We start from the raw sequence: 18,006 nt of genomic DNA, 5'->3' as shown, positions 1-18,006 counted from the left end.
TCATTAAGCAAGGAAGTACTGGAAATAATTATTAGCAGATACAAATCTAAAGTGGATATTTAGTGCAGATTTCATTTTGAGACATATTAAACCATCTTTGCAGGTCAGAGCCTCTCTTTTTGTTAGTTGGGACTGATTTTTTTTTGCAAGTAGCTTGAGATATAATAATTTAAAAACATATATGTGCCATGCAATCAACAGAACAGAAATTGCAGCATTATTATTATTATTATTATTATTATTATTATTATTATTATTATTATTATTATTATTATTATTATTCCTATTCCTATTCCTATTCCTATTACTATTCCTATTCCTATTCCTATTCCTATTCCTATTCCTATTCCTATTCCTATTCCTATTCCTATTACTATTACTATTACTATTACTATTACTATAATGACAAGCAACACGTTATTGCCAGGTAGGATTAAAATATTCCATTAGATAACCTCAATACACTGTTCCCCAGTGGTGTCAGAGGAGAAGAAATATTGTCTCTGATGAGATATTGCTGAAAAAGTTCCCAAGCCAGGCAGAAACAACAAAGGGTTTCAGATTCAACTCCAGCTTGGTGCTGGTGTTGGGTTTTTATTTATTTCTCTGCACAGGCTGAGGGTGACTTGGGCTTCAAAGTGCAGAGAGCTGCCCTGGGGACAGGGCATGCCCTGTCTGGGCTCTGAAGAAGCACCTGTTAATACTGAATTAATACTGAATATTGAATTAATGTTGTTAAGTATGAAAAATAAAGTTCACAGTTTAGAAATTTTAAAGTTTAATAAGGGATAAAATTAGGGACAAAATAATATCTAGTGCTGGATGCTTTTGGTAATTGGCCAAAGAACACAGCCTCAATGTAAGCCATTGTTTTTTATATATTGTTACATTGCTGGGGTACATGGATATTTATGAGTTTATATATTATTTAAATATTTGTTTGAGTCTTTGATGTTTGTTTGGTTTTTCTTCTGACTTGTCTGCAGGACATTCTGTAGATTAGGTCAATATATTTTATTTCTTCCTGTGTTTCTATCTTCTTGTTTCGTACTCTTTAATACTGAGGAGTTGATAAATCTTTCCTGGATGTTATGTTCTGCTTTCTGTTACTGTTATCACTTGGAGAGGCCAGTCTGCAGATGTAAGAAAAATAATTGCTTTACACTATTCTCTAAGTTGGTTACATGGAATATTTTAGTCTCTATTTTCACATTTTGCTAAAGTCTACGATATATTTATCAGACTACTATTTATATAAACTATACAGTGTACACATAGATTATACTATATAAAAGCAGTTAAAAGTAAGTATAAATTGTACTATATTGAAATACTTGTAAGAAGTTAATTTATGAATGCAAAAGCCAATATTATATTGCCATCTATAACATTAAGTAACCTTCATTATGTGTACAGGTCCAAGCTTGCATTGGTTGTTACAGGTTGCTTTATCCATTCCAAGTTAAGAGGAGGTATATATAGGCTGGGTAAAGGTAGAGGAGCAGCAGTGGAATGAAAAATGGAAATGTGTGATGGGAGAAGGTGGAGAAAGTCCAGAGGAGGGGATTGCTGCTGGGAACAATTCCTCACTAGTGTGGGGAATCATGTTTTCGTGGCTGGGGGATTATAGTTTCCTATTACCAAGCCTTTGGAAAAGCCTTTACCAAGCCTTATAATTACCAAGCCTTTTGGAAAAGATGCTCCCCTGCATTACGAGGCTTTGTGTGAATTCCTCACTTTTGGCATCTGACACTTTTCACTAAGGTGGGACATTGGACTCAAGTGTTCTGAGTAAATCTTTGCAGAGTTAAATCCCACCCTGTGTGAAATACAAACTCCTCTTCTAAATACCCCAGTCAGTGGTGCTGCTGCAGCAGTGCCTAGCACTAACTTGGGGGAAAAGCAGTACTGAGCTTTGTGCTGCTAAACCCTGGGCTGGTGCTGTCCCACCTGGATGGCTGGAGGCAAAGGGAATAGCCAGGGGATTCAGACAGTGTTTATTCCTGTCATTTCACTATGAGTCCCATCATGTTTTGACCTCCTTAAATTCATCTGAAAGAAAAGCAGGGAGGCACACGTAACCACACAAATCCAAATTGAGGGATAACTTCTAAGACTGCATGTAAGAACTGGGTCACAACTTCAGAGAGACCTGCTCTGTCTGTTGGAATAATGGAATTTTTAAAAAGGGCCAGGATGTCAGTCTGTATTTAGAGGGAATTTCAAGAGATGTTGAGGGATCCATATGGCAAAATGAACCATTATCCCTAATTAAAATTTCATAGCAACTAAATTTTTTAAACATCCAGCTATTGCAAAGATCCAAATGTATAACCTTGTAATCCGACCACGAGTAATGTTTCTGTACTTTGCAGAAATTCAGTTAAACCACAGCGAGCTGGTGTGTCTGCCAAGGAGAAAATCCCACCTGGGTGGGACCCTCACCTGCGTGAGGCAGCGCTGGGCCCGGGCTGCGCCAGGCCCAGGGTCTCTCCCGGCCCCTTTCCCGCCTGGCCAGGCCCGGGATGCAGCACTCCCGGGGTGCGGCGGTCCCGGGGGTCTCTCCCGGCCCCTTTCCCCCCTTGGCCGGTCCCGGGCTCTCTTCCAGGGCTCTCCCGGCCCCTTTTCCGCCGCCTCTTCCCAAACTCCGCCGCTCACAGAGCCGCGCCCCCCCCGCGCTGCGCGATGGTGCGGTCCGCCCTCCCCCCCGCCGCTGTCGCAATGGTGCGCGCGGCGCGGCCCCGCCCCTCGCACGCAGCCGCCATTGCGGGTTGTTTGTGCGGGCGCGCAGCGAGCGCGGGCGGGAGGCGGCGCCGCGGCTCCGCCATGTCCACTCCGGCGCGCCGCCGCCTGATGCGCGACTTCAAGAGGTGAGCGGGGCCCGGAGCCGCCGCTGCCCCGCGCCTTTGTGCCGGGCCCGCGGCTGGCACCGAGCCCCCCGGGGTCAGGGGCGCGCCCCGCGGGGAGCGGTAGTGCCGGGGGATCGGGGGAGCGCGGGGTCCCGCCGGGCAGCACCGGCTTTGTTCGAGCCGCCTCGCCCGGGCGCCGGCGGCTGAGGGCGTGTGAGGATAGAAGTTGGAGGGGTGGCTGCGGAGCGGGGAGTGCCCGGGATGGCGGGGGGATGCGGGCGCTGCCGGCGCCGTGCCCCGGCTGCCAGGCCCGGGCTGAGCCGTGCCCCCGGCCCGGACCCCAGCTCGGCTTTGGAGTGGGTCAGGCTCAATTCAGAAGTGTTCCGGGTCGAAGGGTCTCTCTGAAAATAAGTTTTTTGTGATAGACACCTGAAAACGAAGCGCAAAGAACTAGCGGACGCTTCGTTTGTGTGCATTAAGAACCAAAATACCCTTTAATGTTTTTATGCACATGATGCTGTATTTAAAGTTCGCAGTCATGAGGAATCTTGTGTAATATATGCGAGCTGCTAAAGGAGAAGTTATTAGTTGCACTCTTCTAAATGTTAATGACTGAACCACTGACTCTGGAATAAATTATTTCCAGTCCGACACGTAAACACACTTAGAGTGTGGAACAGGGTGGGGAGGGCTCCCTTGTAAGATTTACTGGAAGAGTTCTCCAGACTGGGTCGCTCAGGAGTAGCTGGAGGTGAGTCAGCTTTGATAGTGTCTCTTTTTTTAGCATAGCTATGTTATACCAGCCCCTGAAAACACATCAGTAAACATTTGACGTGTATTGTAGTTGCTTTACGTGGCTGCACGTAAAGCAGCAGCGACAAATGCCTGATTCGTGAATTTAGAAGCAGTAGGAGGTTTTTGGGAAGTGGAGCCCACCCCTGCTGTTGTGTGCGTGTTGGTGTTTGCTAAGTGGGTGTTGCTTGATTCCTGTTCAAATCAAAACAGGATATTCAGACTTTTTGTTGCATTTGGTTATACCGAACCAGTGATTTTTTTTCAGGCTAATTAATTTTTCAAGATTGCAATCAGATATGCATTTTATGCCTTTATATTCGTACAAGGACTGGTTTAATAATTTCGACGTTAAGGCTGGAGAGAAGACTCTAAAACTATGGAAAATTATAACCAAGTAGACAAAGTAAATCAAATCTATTTGTCATGTATATGCAACTTTGGTATGCCAAAACTGATGTAACTTTTTCATGTCAGTTTTTGTTTTACTGTCTTTTGTGCTGCGAGTTATATATTTGTTTCTTATGTTACTTCATACTGAAATAACAGACAGTGTGCTTTGAACTCTGATTCACTTAATTAAATATAAACTGCTTTTGCATACCATGATTGTCAGGAGCAGTGAAAAAAAAATAGGGTGGTTGTTTTTTTTTTTCTTCTGATAATAGTATCACATTTTATCTGCTGTTTAGGACTTTCAGGATTAGTCCTATTTGCAGTCCTTGCCAGATCCCTTCTGTAGTTAGACTCTGTGACAAGCAGGGTGCACATGTGCTTTGAAGTTGATCTAAAAAGCAGTCATCTCCCAGATGCATTTACCAGGCTAATGCTCAGGCACTGCTGCTGGCCTGCAGCCTGGCTGTCACGTAGGAAGAAGTCCTGTTCCTGCTTTCCCTGACCAAAATAGTAGGTGCTTTATGCTGTTGATACTCAGCTGTCTGGACTGGGTGTGCTCGAAGAGCAGGGATGTAAACAGAGCTCAGAGGGGCTCTGAGCAGCTTCTGGGCTGCTCTGTTGGGCAGCACCACTGCTCAGCATCCTTGCACAATACACGGTGTTACCCCAGGCTGAGGTGGTGCAGGGAGGATTGCCTGGCTGTGCTGCTGACAGCTCTCAGTAGATCTGTGTTTGCACGTGGCATTTTGTTTGAATTTGTCCCTTGGTCTGCAGAGCTTTTTGTAGTGCCTTGTTTATTGATGCTATCAAAGCTTATGGTAACACTCAAGAGTTGTTTAGACAAGGGCAGTCACTGCATTTTCTTTATTCTTGCATAGCTCTGGAGGCAAAACTGGTGAGGGGAGTAGGAGCTGTCACTGAGGGGATTTGATCAGGTGCATTTATTGGGGCCTGCTGGTGTATATTCTTCAGGGTCTAGTGATCCTTAATGTGGATGCAGTGATAGGCAGAGAAGGGCATTTGGATCCTGCCCTTTGGCTGCAGTACATATTTCTGGTTCAAGTTTGTGGAGCTTTCAGTAAATAACATGGTTTTCCCTAGTCCAAGGATTAAGAAACTAAAAATTTAAAATGTTCATGTAATTGCTTTAGAGATAAACATTTGTGAGACTGATAAGAGGGAGTAGCAGCACACAGGTTTCCCCTTTGCTCCCTTTTGAAGCAATCAGCTTGTCAATCAAATAGGCTTATACCAAATTTAGCCACTTCTCGTGCATGGATCTGGGTATGCAGGAAAAGCTCTGCTGACTTGCCTTGAGTCCCAGCAAGAGTGCTCTGTGTTGTTGCTGCCTGGATCTCAGCTCTTGGTTGTGACTGCAGCTTGTTCTCGTCTTCACTGTGGCAGCCAGCAGCAACTGCTCTCTTGTAGTTCACAGTGTAGCACCATAAATCCCAGCTGTCCATGGTGCTATAAGTTATTCTTACAGTTAATCCTTTGCTCCCTGAACACTTAGCAGACCTGTTGTGCCCTTGTGTCTCGGTTTAAAACACGAGAAAATCTTGATGTGCATTGCCTTGCAGGTCTGTCTTTTGGACTGTTGATAATCTGCATGTCATGCTTTTCTGATCTGGAATGAGAAAATATTTACAAGATGTAGATATTACTGGTAGATTATATCTGCAGGTGGAAGTATTACATATATATGACTTGTGATTCTATGTTTGTATTCTTAGATTGCAAGAGGACCCTCCTGTGGGTGTCAGTGGTGCACCATCTGAGAATAATATAATGCAATGGAATGCAGTTATATTTGGGTAAGAGTTTTTGGTCACTATGGCATTCGGTATCAGAGGGCTAAATATAACAACCTGAAGTTTTGTTTTTGCAGTTATTCTCTTGTTTCATGTAAGTAAAGTCAGTAAACTTAAAAAAATGGCCAAGTATTATGGTAAAAATATCTTTTCACAGATAATGGTTAGGAAGGAAAAAAATTAAGTTTTAAATTTGTTCAGCTTTTTTGTTGAAAAAAGCCTGCGTGTGTCTTGATAAATAGGTTATACTGTGTTATGAAAAAGCAAGATTCCTCTTTAAAGTACATAAGTGCCACATGTTCTCAGCCATTAAATCCAGATGTATTAGTGATTGGATTGAATCCTAGTAGGACAAGTTACAAGATCTGTCTGGGAAATTATATTACTGTCCTATGGAAGAGGAGGTGGCTTTCATAAGACTAAACTGTTCTTGCTAATAATCTGCTTATTTGTTCCAATCTAGTCATCTAAAAGCATATGTGTTGCTTGGGATGATGATAAAATAGATATCCCAAACAGCAGAGTGACTGTGGGAAGTGTCTTAGATACAACAAACCTCTCAGACATTGCCTATGGATGCTTCTCTAAGCATTTAGATTATTGCTTCTACCCATATCTTGGAGGGGATGAGAAAGAAGATATACATTTATTGTGCCTGTGTGAAAATAGATAATGGTCACTTTTAACTGGAGTTTCTTTTTAAAACCTCTCAGGCCAGAAGGGACACCTTTTGAAGATGGTGAGTTGCTAACTTTTGTGTTCTTTGTCATTCTAATAATGTTGCCAGTACTAATATTGTTCTCCTTTTGGAAAATAATAGATGCTATCTGAGTATAATTTGAAACAAACCAAGTAAGTGAAGGAGTGAGGCTTATTGGCTATAAAAATATGTATCTTGATCTAAGAAGTGTCTTGTCACGCTGGCTCATGGTTGGTCAGAAAACTATGAAGTAATGCTTCTATCAAGGCTTTTTCATACATGCACACAAGAGCTTTTAGCAGGGCTTATTGGCCTGACATGCCAGGTGTGCTTGCACATCTCTGCAGCTGAGCTCAACAAGAGCTTTTGTTGTTTCATGTTTTTGGTGTGTTTGATTCATCACTGTTCTCCTAATGAGGAACAGGTGAAAAACCATGAGTTGTTTTCAATATAGAACTCAGTGAGGTTGAGGGAATCCTAAATTTGTACATAAACATGAAAGCTAGTGTGTAATGAACCTCCCTTAGGCATATGAGGAATAATGAGTTTAATAATTATAGTATTATTGCAGTAATTGGCAGCAGATGGGTTTTTCTCTGTGTTGGGTTGGAGGAGTTACAGAAGTTATTCACTGATCCATAACAAAGGTTTCCAGTGAATCAACTGTGAGCTCCAAAGACTGAGATTGTTGATTATGAAATTTGAGTGTTTCTTTGCTGGCACCACAATGCCTTAATGAAACACCTTAAAGTCACCCAAGTCCATGGACCCAGCATATTGGGTCATGGAAAAGTGGGATAATGTTGGATATGGCTGCCTTTGCCATGTATGCAGTGAGGGGCAAGCTCCTACCCAACCGCTGCTGCTGGGTTTATTACTCTATGCAGTGGTTCAATTATCACTTGAAATATATGAAAAGCAATCAGATTCTGTGTTATTTGTTTATGTAAGGGTGAGGAGAAATCATAGAGCACGTAAATGAATTTGTTCTTTATGTTCCTGGTTGTGTTATTTTGTTGTTAGTTATCTGATTGTATTTATCTTTCTTTGGACAGGTACTTTTAAACTAGTAATAGAATTTTCTGAAGAATATCCAAATAAGCCTCCAACTGTTAGGTTTTTATCAAAAATGTTCCATCCAAATGGTGAGTAAACCATCTTTATTTAGCTGTAATACTCATTAAATATTACACTGTGGTCATGCATTTTCTGAAGCTCCAGAATGTCTAATATCCATCTCCAAAGTAGATGTCTAGGACAGCAACTCTTGATGCAAAATTAAGAGTTATGATGCTATTAAGAAGCAGCTATCTACCTCTTACTAATCAATATGTAGTCTCAGTAGCAAAGCCTGTGAGTATTTTCAGCAGCAGCAGCACTTAGGTTGGTTTAAAGAAGCAGTTCTGGCTGCAGATTCCTGCCCCCTTCCATGTAACAGCAGCTGCATCTGTGCAGCCACGTCATGAGCTGCAGGGGACTGATGGAGCCAAGTGTTACTTATTCTTGCCAGGTGAGGTTTCACCCAAGTCTTACTTTCATCTGGTGCTCTATGCCAACCAGGACTAGCACAGGAAAGAAAATGAGGATGCTCAGTCATAGAGAAGGTGTCTGACCCAAACTCAGTGATGAGGGCAGCTGTGAGAGTGCACCATGCTTCCTCCCCCAGCACTGATAGGTTTTGCTGAGTACATGCATGCAGAGAAAACCCTGCCTGCTGCTCCTCTGTAGAAATTATGCCTCACCTACTGTGCAGGTCAGTTTCTCTGCCACTAGATTTATAATTTGTTGGGAACAAGCTGGGGAACAAAGGTGTAAAAGTTTGAGCAGTAAGTCTTGGGTCCATGTGAGCTCCATTAAGACTAATAGGTATCCAGACAGAAGTAGGATTTCAGGCACTTCTCTGAATTTTCTACTCTCTGCTTTAGTGCCTCTCATAGTGAGTGTAGGGTATGTGAAAATGGAGCAGGAGCTGCTGCTGTTCAGGGTGTGATGGCTGTGAGTGATTCCACTCCTGCAGTGAAGGCCCTGCTGCTGTCTTGGAGGCCTCTCCACTGGGAGAATGTGGATCAGTCACACTGGAGGAGCAGAACACCAAGCCTGCCCGTTCCTGTGCTAATGCCATAATCCTCAGACCTTCCTTCTTTCCCTCAGAGGTGTTCTGTTAAAGTCTGTCAGAGAAGATGGTGAAACTTTGCTAAAGCATTAATCTAAGCATGGACTGAATTGGAAGAATAGCTCTGCCTTGAACAGTGCCAGGAATCTGACAGTTTCTGAGTGATATCTGTGTTGTATTTACAGTGTATGCAGATGGCAGCATATGTTTAGATATTCTTCAGAATCGCTGGAGTCCAACATACGATGTTTCATCTATTTTAACTTCAATTCAGGTAACTTTGCATCTGTTTTACCAAATAATTATGTTATTGTTGGTCTCTATTCCAGAATTCACAGCTCAGTGATGGGGATAGCTGGGTATCAGTATTGAGGGGAACTTCAAATCCTTCTGAGCTAAGCACTTTTTAGATCAAATAAAGGCAAAGATGCTACATAATTACTAATTCTGAGCTACAAAACTGCTATTATGTGTTTTTGAACAGGAAAGCAGTTACTGGTTTGTATTAATTTTTAGCTGGTTTTACTCAAGATAGGATATCAGATGCAGTAATTTTCCCCGTGTTTGAAACATCTAACTTTACTGTGAAGCCCTCAAAGGGACAATATTGCTGAGCCACACTACTTGGAATAAGTAAATATGGCCTGGCACAGTGGAAATGCACAGTTCTTTTGCTCCTGTGTGATAGTTCTGATTTTCCAACAGTGCTGCTTCATAGGAGACATTGTAAGCCCCTCTTTATAGTCCTGAATGACAGTAGAAATGTAATTACCAAATAGTCAGTTAGCTCTATAATGCTGACTAGCACAAACTGTCTCTGGTTTGTGAAGCTACAAGTGTGTGCAGCACTGATGCTTATGCAGGGTGTAATTTGAGGTTCACCCCTAGTTATTAATATAATTAGGGGTACCTAACCATGAGTTTGACTAGGTTTTTTTCAACTGGGCTATTCTGAGTTGTGTCTGCCTCTGAAACACATTTGACTTGAAAGTAAGTTGATTTTTTTTTCCTGATTGAAATGTTTTGGTTTGTCTCACATTGTTTTCCCCTTTTTCCAGTCTCTGCTTGATGAACCCAATCCAAACAGTCCAGCAAACAGTCAGGCAGCACAACTTTACCAGGAGAACAAACGTGAATATGAGAAAAGAGTTTCAGCTATTGTTGAACAAAGTTGGAATGATTCGTAACAGCTTCTGTGTTACCCTTCATCCTCATAATCTTTATGTACAATTTAACTCTCAATAGAAAGGCTACCAGAAGTTTCAAGTGCCACAGTTCTATGAATTTGCATAAAAACTCGTTTGCAAACAAAATTGAGCCCTCCAGTTTAGGGAAAGCTAAAAGCTTGTGTATCTCAATTAATGTCCTTTTTATTGCATGGTAAGAACTAAGTTATTGCTACATAAATTTGTAATATATCCTGTTTGTATTTTTTTTCCAAGTGTATAATGTTGGTGTGGAGTTTTCATGACAGAATATACACATTTTGTAAATCTGTACTTTTTCAAACATTGAATGCCTTATTTTTGAATTCTTTAGATTTTTAAATTGGAGAAAAGCACTTAAAGTTTTTATATATGAATATTTCATGTAAAACTGTTAAATACATAACCTTAGTGCAAGACATTCTGCTCTCACGCTCATCTTTTTCCAAGGGCTCATTTTTGTCCATGCTGTTGATACCCTGCACTTTACAAACAGAAAAGTTGATCCACAATGCAACTGTCTTCATGGCATGTCTTTGCTTCTGCACCTCAGCCTTGACTTGATTCTGTGTGTCCTCAGTTGTATGAGGAAGAGACATTTTGGTAGCTGCCAATTACAAATGGAGAAACAGATGTAACTATTTTGCTGAAAGTCTCACCTTAAGCCAGCAGCAGAGTTGCAAATATAACCAGGCTTGGTGATAATGTATTCTAATAAGTTTTATTTTTCTGAAATACTATATTTTACCAACCTGGAAAATGTCATCTAAATCTGTCTTATATTCACACAGTGATTCTGTAATGTAGTTTTGAATATGTTCTAATAATTAAAGAAGTTTCCCATTAGTTTCCCTTGGGGGTAGGGAAAAAATCACCAACAGAAGAAAACATGTCTGCAGATTTAATGGAGTTACTCTTCAAAGCTTGACTGTGTACCATGTGGTCAGGTCTCATGTCTGTATCACAAAAGCTTCACATATTCTTAAATTGACAGTTTAAAGAACTTTGGCTTTGCTTTTTAAGTGTTGATGTGGTGGTTATTTCTTACTGTGTTCTGTGAACCAGGCTGACTGACTACAGTAAAGAATTAAGCCATTTTTTTCTTCCACATTAAAATCATATCAACTTTGTAATTCCAGCCAGCATTACATATATATTGAACTCCCCAAATCCCATACCAAAATACAGATCACTGGTGCCTAAAAAACAATAGAAATTGATTTTACCTAGAAAAGAAAATGTTGCTTATTTGCAGCAGTCATTAATAAAAGTTGCTCTCAATGCACTGGAACAAGAATATCAATTTACACCTCACACCTGCTTGTAAAGGTCTGTGATTTCTAGGAGCAGCACTCAAGTATAGAAATGGCACTGAGAATACTGTAAAACCTGATTCTGTTAGCAGCTAGTGCAGTAAAACTACTCTGCCTTGGATAAGCATTAGTGTGCAAAGGCTCAAAAAATATCAATGCTGTGTAATAACTTTGCTTTCATTAAGTCAGTTTGATTTCCTTGAATTACTGAATTTGTGTTTAAGAATTTTTCAATCTATGTCTGATTAATAACAGAAATTCCAAAGGATCCAATTTGCTTTTGGTTGTAGTGAAGTTACAGTAACACTGGCAAAGTGGTGCTATGTGGCTTAAAACAACATCAATGCAAATATTTTTTTGTTCATAAATATAATATGGAAAAGCTTCCTCATTCTAAGAATTAATCTAAACTTCAATTTTTATTTATTTATTTTTTTTAATTTGCCTCTTTCAGTATTTTTGTTCCTTTGACATGTGCATCAGCTGAGATTTGCTGTTCATTAGTGTTCACATTAGTTTGATTATTCCTGAGCAGCCAGTTTGGCCCAGTTATAGATTGATGATGCTCAGAACATGTTTTTGTGTCTGTGGGATGGAGGCAGTGGATGTGTGAGAAACAAAATTGGAGCAGAACAGGGTTTAATTAATGATGAGCACTGCAAGCTGCCTGTGCTGGGACCCACACTGTTCAGGACAGATGTGTCTGAAGGTTCTGAGAGCATTCTCTGTGGAGGGCAGAACTTGAAGCCTACACTACTTAGTAAAGTCTGGCTGGAAAATGTCCTGCTTGCTGTCCCTCAGACAAAGGTGAGGTGCTGTATCCCAGGGTGTGGTGGGGAGGAGCATTCCCATACAGATTTCCCACATTAACAGTGTGATGACTCTCCAAGCTGTGTGAGAATGGTGAGAATCCAGGCTCCATGATGACCTGTGGGGAGGTGCTGGTGTAGAGGAACTGCTGTTTCTGGAGATGGGATCCTGGAGGAGCTGGGGGCTGCACGTGCATCCCCAGGAGGTGTGGAGGAAAGGGTGACTTCTGTGAGCCCTCCACTACTACACATTAAAAACAATCACAGAGCATAGGTTAAAATCTGCTAAAACTTGCTAGAAAACATTTATTACCAGGCAGAAGGAAGCAGGCCAGAGGCCATGGTGTAAAGGACACAATGTCCTGCTCAGCCTGACCAGTGTGAGCTGTCAGTGCTCACTGGTGCTGCTCAGGACCACAGATTGCTCTTGCAGCCTTCACATGCCCATGTTCAGCATCTCCAGTGGATTTAGATGTACTGACTTCAGGCTTCTGTGTTCCTTACTGCTCCTGCTCCCACCACCCTCCTTTTGGGACCATCTGGTCCCTGGGCTCAGCCCTGCAGGCTGTCCCAAAGCTGTGTGTGGGTGCTGAAACACCAGGTCAGGAGTGGGTAATGGACAGATAAAAGCCCTTTTTCTATAAAGGAGTGATGACAAAAATGTTCAAGTGCACTGATTCACAAGAGCACTCAATAGTCACCATAAACTGTGGCAGTTACCTTCTTAAATAGTACACTGGGATGCTTGATTTTTAATGTATTAAGTGTAATGCACTAGGCTTGCTAGGACAGTGGGATTAATTAAGGAAGGACTGATGGGTTCACAGTTTTGGATTTATACCTTCTCGTGGAGCTTTCATTCATTGATATTAAATAGTTCATAATCACTTCCATTGGATTCGTATAAAAATTGAAAATCACAGTGGAGATGTCTTTAAATTATTCACCCCAGAGTTTTTTTCCTATATATTCCATGGCATTTTACAGGTGGACATCTGGAGGCACCCAGGTTTGCAGTGTTCTTGTGTCAGTCAGGAAGTCATTGGTGGGGCTGTGGGTGTGAACCATTCCTGGGCATTCCCCAGCCTGAGTTTCAGGTACAAGAACACCTTTGCCTTCAGGTTTATCACACCTTATTCATAAAAAGAATCAAACATTGCACTGCTTGTGCTGCTTGCTTCAGATCTCAGTTCCCTAAAGATGTCTCATCCAAATGCAGTCCCAAGCCAGAGCTATGGGACTTGGATCTTCACAAATGTGATTAACTTCACTAGTGTGAGTTGTCCCATTGGGATTCTTCACCACAGTACAGATAAATGTGTGTAATTGAAGAATCAAGGCCTTAGGCTGTGAGAAGTGAAGAAATCACAGCTTGAGGTACTATATCTGCAGCTTCTTTGTGGGAGGTTTTGTATTAATAGTCATTTAATTCAGCGTGTCAAACAAATAAAGCTTTAAATATTTAGAGATTAGGAGATGCCTAATAAAAATATATTGAAATAAAGGAAGATTTTCTGATCACTATAGGGACATTGAGATATTAAAAATAAAATAGATAGGATAACATAGACAGTTAAATACTTCACATTTAACATGTCAAGGGTCTATGAGAATAGCTTTTGATGTATATAAAAATGCACCAGGAGAGGAAGAGACTTCTCATCCGGCCAGACTTCCCAACCTGTGTTTTTGTTTGAGGTTTTACTGTTTGTGGAAGCTGTCCCAGGCAAATACTATGCCTTATTTGTTTGGAATTGTTTTCTGGAACAGGAAAGGTATAATCAGCAGGCAATCTGCTGTAATGTGTGAGTTGGCAAGGGAGGTTCTCCACCTCTGCTTTGGATGGGGCTCCATGGTGAGTGGCTGGTTAGGCTGCAAGTGGAAAACAGTGACCAGAGACTGGGTGAGTGGGCAGCATTTGTGTGAGCAGTGCCAGCTCCAGCACTCTGTTTAATTTGTTGTTTAAGTACTAAAACAATTATCTGACCTCCTCTCCCTGATTTTGCTAATCTTTCTAATGGAAGAGCTTCAGCAGAGAACAGAATGTGCATGTCCTGTGTTGTCACCCTGACAATGGATCAGACTCTTCTCAGCACACCTGACTTCCTTAGAAGTGTAAATTGGTATAAACCTTTGGATCCAGCCTTGGGCCACATGAACACCATGTAGCCAGAGCAGTCAATGATGTAGGAGGCATTCTTTTTATTTCATTAAAGTTTTGGGGATAAAACCAGTCCAAAACTAGAAGACCAGCAAAGATTTATGTGTTATTGCAGGCAAGTGGACAGTTTTGTTGAATATGAATCTTCACAGGTAATCTCTGGAAATCTTTTCATATTAATGATGGTGAAAGAGGTGAGAGAAAAAGGAGCTAAATCTAAATAAAAATTAAATAATGTCGAATCAATGAACAAACCCCATTAGCAGCATGCTGCTCTGCTTTTGCTGTGTATTCAAAAAGATATGAGTCTTCCAGAAAATAATATATCTTGGATTATGTGTGTGTATGTACATAGGAGAGGGCTTTTTGAGCTATTATAGAAACTTTAGACAGTAGTGTTTGGAAATAAATGGGCTTTAAGGTTTGAGGAGATTTTCTGCTTAGCATTGTTACTGCACCTTGAGTTCATCTCATAGCTCAGCTACCATGAGCAGAGAGCAAAATATAGACAGAACTTCTTAGACTTTCTGATAATGACTGTAATTAGCATCACAAGCTATGTAAATTATGTTATTCCCTAAAGGTTTCTTGGCATTGTCCTCTATTTCTGCACTGAAAAGAAAGATTTTTAAGACAAGGTATCTTCTGTATTTGGTACTGTCCCACTAATGGTAACATTCAGCCTCCATGACTGCATGAATTCATTCTTAATGCTTGTGTCTGCTGTGGTCTGTGTGAAAGCTGTACCCTGCCAGAAAGCAAACATGCTCCTCTCAAACAGGGGATGTTGTTCAGCATCCAGAATGTGGTCAAAGCACCTAGCGTGGGATTTTCTGAACTGGTGCAAATGTTACTAGAAGAAAGTTTGTTTTAAAATCCCAGTATGTCAGTGTTTCAGTCAGGAATTCAGTGAGGTCATAAAATAAATTATTTTTGCCCTTAAAGAAGTGCCAGAGCTGGGTCACACTACTGCAGTAAGGGAGGCATGGTTTGATGGCCCTGATAACAGAGACTTGGCTGTAGAGGCTGTTGGTGGTGAAGGTGGGCTGAGGTCCCTGCCCTGGCCTCCACCTGTGGCACAGGGTATTCAGCCCTCAGCCCCTAGACCTGAAAAGATCTGTGTTTTTGCCTTGTTTTTCAGTTTGGGTCATTAACCACCATGTCTGATGCATTTCTAAGCTGAATAATTTTGACAGCTGCCAATTTGGTACACATACCATAGGCTGAGCTGGGAGCCACCAAGCTGGGGAGGATTCTGAATCCTGAGCAGAGGTTCTACCTGGCACAGCAACAACCTCAGGCATAAAGGGGGCCCTAGATATGTATTCATCAGGGAATGAGCTGGTCAGAGAAAGGTCACCCAGGCATCTGAGACCCAATGAGGTTTTTATCCTGGATAAACCTCTGCTTTGCAAAAATCAGTGAACACATTCACATTGTTTTCAAAGCCCTGTTGAACTTTTGACTGCTCAGTCTTAGTGTTAGATTATTAATTAAATTTTTATCATCGCCATTTATTTATAAATAATTTTGTTTCTATTTTCTGGGGTTTTTTTATATTTCTGTCAATTTTGAAATTGATTTGAGCATGACTAGAAGATTATGGATTCAGGGGTTTGTCTAGAATTCTTCTAGACAACTGTAATGTCCAGTAAATGTAAATATTGTTGTTTTATTACTTCATGTTAGTGCTATCATGATGGGACATGAAGGATTTCATTCTGAAACATGATACTTCACACAGGCTGAGGCAAATTGTCTTCAATGACTGACCAAAGTAGGAAGAAGGCAGAAATGCCATCTCCTCTGAATTAATTATGAACCACACAGCTCTTGCTATTATCTGTTTACACATTATTGGCCTTGTGATGTGCTGGTGAGAGATTTTCTTTCACTGTCTGGTCCAAACGTACATTAAGTCCAATTTCATTAAGAAGGCTGCTCGCCTGCCTTGTTGAAAGGGTCATTGTGTTAGTTATTACAGTGTTTTCTTTGTGCTCCCTTCCCCCAAATTCCAGTAACTATTTTGTAGGAAAGTTTGAAAGTGAACTTTTGATGCCTGTGAAAGCTGCTTCATTGACTTTATTGACTCCAGAGCCTGAAGTTCTTTATCCACAGAGATCTTTAAAAGGACACTAAATTTCAGCCAAAGCTTATAGAATTTGGTACTTACAGTTAAGTATTATAGACCCAATGCTGTTCCCATGGAGACCTAAAGGAATTTTGCCATTGAATTAAGTGGTAGCAAAGCATACCCTTTATTAAGTGGGAAAAGGACTGGACTGGAGAACTCCATTTTTTGTTCCCAGTTTTGTTTGTGTGCTTGCTCTTCTGTATAAAGAAATAGCAAAATTAAATGTTAGGTATTTTCAGTGAAATTTTAATTTTAGTTTAATTTTATTTTTTAAAGTATTTTCATTGTGGTTCATCTGCTTCAAACTTGTGTTTGGGGATAATGGGGTGTGTTGTTCTTGAGGATACATTTAATGCCAGTTTGTGAAAACACCAACTTGTTAGCACTGAAATTCCAATTATTTACTAATACTCCAAGAAATCCCAGGTAGACTCATATTTAGAAAGAGTTTTCCCATGCTGGAAGTTTGGGATATTGCTCAAAGGGTTGTTGAAAGTCCCTTATGAGCCCAGATCCTGCAGTTCTGGGGTATAAACTTACAGAAAAAAAATGAGGCCTCAGATTGTACAATATGGTGCTAAAAAGTGGTTTTGGTTGAAGCTGTGTCATTAAATCCTTGGCTACTGAAGTCAACAGATTTATGATTGATTTAACCAGAGTGAGGGTCTTGTCTATAATGAAGTCCTTTCATTTTATCTCACTGAAATTCCTCTTGTTCTTTCTTAGTGCCTTATGACACATTCACTCCATCCATGCTTCAAACAAAGAGAAATTATACTATCATGATCACCCCTTAAATATTTTCTATTTGAAGACCTACTGAAAAGGCTCCAGAGGCAAATTCTTGGTTTAGAAATTGCTGTTTATGTCTAGACACATCTGAATGTTGTTAGCTTTGAATGTCCTGGATTGCTTGCTTCTTTCTTTGTAGAGATGGATGGGTCGAGAGAGAGAGCATATTATTTTAAATTAACTTAAAATAAGCTTTAACCAGCTCAGGGTTCTACTTGCTGCAACTGGCTTCCTTGATAAAAATACATAAAATAAGTGACAACACAAGGAAAATCCTTATTTATTGGTGTTTTAAAGCAGAGCAGAAACAGGTTCTCAATACATGACATTGGATTCTGTTTGCATATCATTATTTGAATTATTATAGTGTCTTAGACTCCTAGTCATGGCAAGGAGCCTACATGGTCCCTGCAGAAACAAATCCAGTGCCTTGTCTTTACTCCAAAGGGCTTCTAGCACAGGTGTAAGGCAGGCAATGACAAGGAACAGTCAGGCACAGAAGGGAAGAAAATAACAAAATCATGATTAGTGCCAGGAGAACTGCTTGTCTCTTTTTGCCAACCAACATCATAATAAATCAATAGTTAAGCTTGGCAATTTATATATTTCATTAAAAATATGCACACCTGAAGTAGAAAGCCAAATTGTCCTCAGTGTGTGTATTTCAGCTGCAAAAGCAGATTATACAATACAATTCTCATAGGCTGGGTGATCTTCACCTCTGTTTTTCTGCAGTTCTGCATTTCTCAAAGTATTGTAAAGCACCACAAGTTAAATTGCTGCTTGTTTCTGTTCTTCCCTGCAAACTGTATTTGCTTACCAAGCAGGTGAGAGCTATGAGGGTCAAGATGAAGAGCAGCCTGGCTCTCCAGCTGTACTGGTGCACATCCACCTAAGAAAGGATGGACTCACAGCTCTGGCAATTACACCT

At 40.8% G+C, this 18,006-nt stretch overlaps 1 protein-coding gene and 1 long non-coding RNA gene across 2 annotated transcripts; one reads left to right on the top strand and one right to left on the bottom strand.

Moving 5' to 3' along the window:
• Positions 1-461: 461 nt before the first annotated feature.
• LOC130258810 (uncharacterized) lies at positions 462-2,603 on the bottom strand. Its single transcript, XR_008841541.1, has 3 exons — positions 2,446-2,603; positions 1,951-2,052; positions 462-1,133 (listed from the first exon to the last, which is right to left on the bottom strand). It is a non-coding gene; the product is annotated as an uncharacterized LOC130258810 (long non-coding RNA).
• Positions 2,604-2,729: 126 nt separating this feature from the next.
• On the top strand, positions 2,730-10,285 carry UBE2B (ubiquitin conjugating enzyme E2 B). The gene is made up of 6 exons (XM_056502332.1): positions 2,730-2,870; positions 5,771-5,851; positions 6,562-6,587; positions 7,604-7,693; positions 8,847-8,935; positions 9,720-10,285. The coding sequence occupies exons 1-6, from the start codon at positions 2,827-2,829 to the stop codon at positions 9,846-9,848; spliced, it is 459 nt and encodes a 152-aa protein (XP_056358307.1). The 5' UTR covers positions 2,730-2,826; the 3' UTR covers positions 9,849-10,285.
• The last annotated feature ends 7,721 nt before the right edge of the window (positions 10,286-18,006 follow it).

Source organism: Oenanthe melanoleuca, chromosome 13 (assembly GCF_029582105.1).
Source record: "Oenanthe melanoleuca isolate GR-GAL-2019-014 chromosome 13, OMel1.0, whole genome shotgun sequence".
NCBI classification, from domain to species: Eukaryota; Metazoa; Chordata; class Aves; order Passeriformes; family Muscicapidae; genus Oenanthe; species Oenanthe melanoleuca.
This window is presented reverse-complemented; position numbering and strand designations above follow the sequence as displayed.

Coding starts and splice junctions, on each gene's coding strand:
- UBE2B (XM_056502332.1), top strand. CDS start 2,827: ATGTCCACTCCGGCGCGCCGCCGCCTGATGCGCGACTTCAAGAG. Junction 2,871..5,770: donor CTGATGCGCGACTTCAAGAG/GTGAGCGGGGCC, acceptor TTGTATTCTTAG/ATTGCAAGAGGACCCTCCTG. Junction 8,936..9,719: donor CTATTTTAACTTCAATTCAG/GTAACTTTGCAT, acceptor CCCTTTTTCCAG/TCTCTGCTTGATGAACCCAA.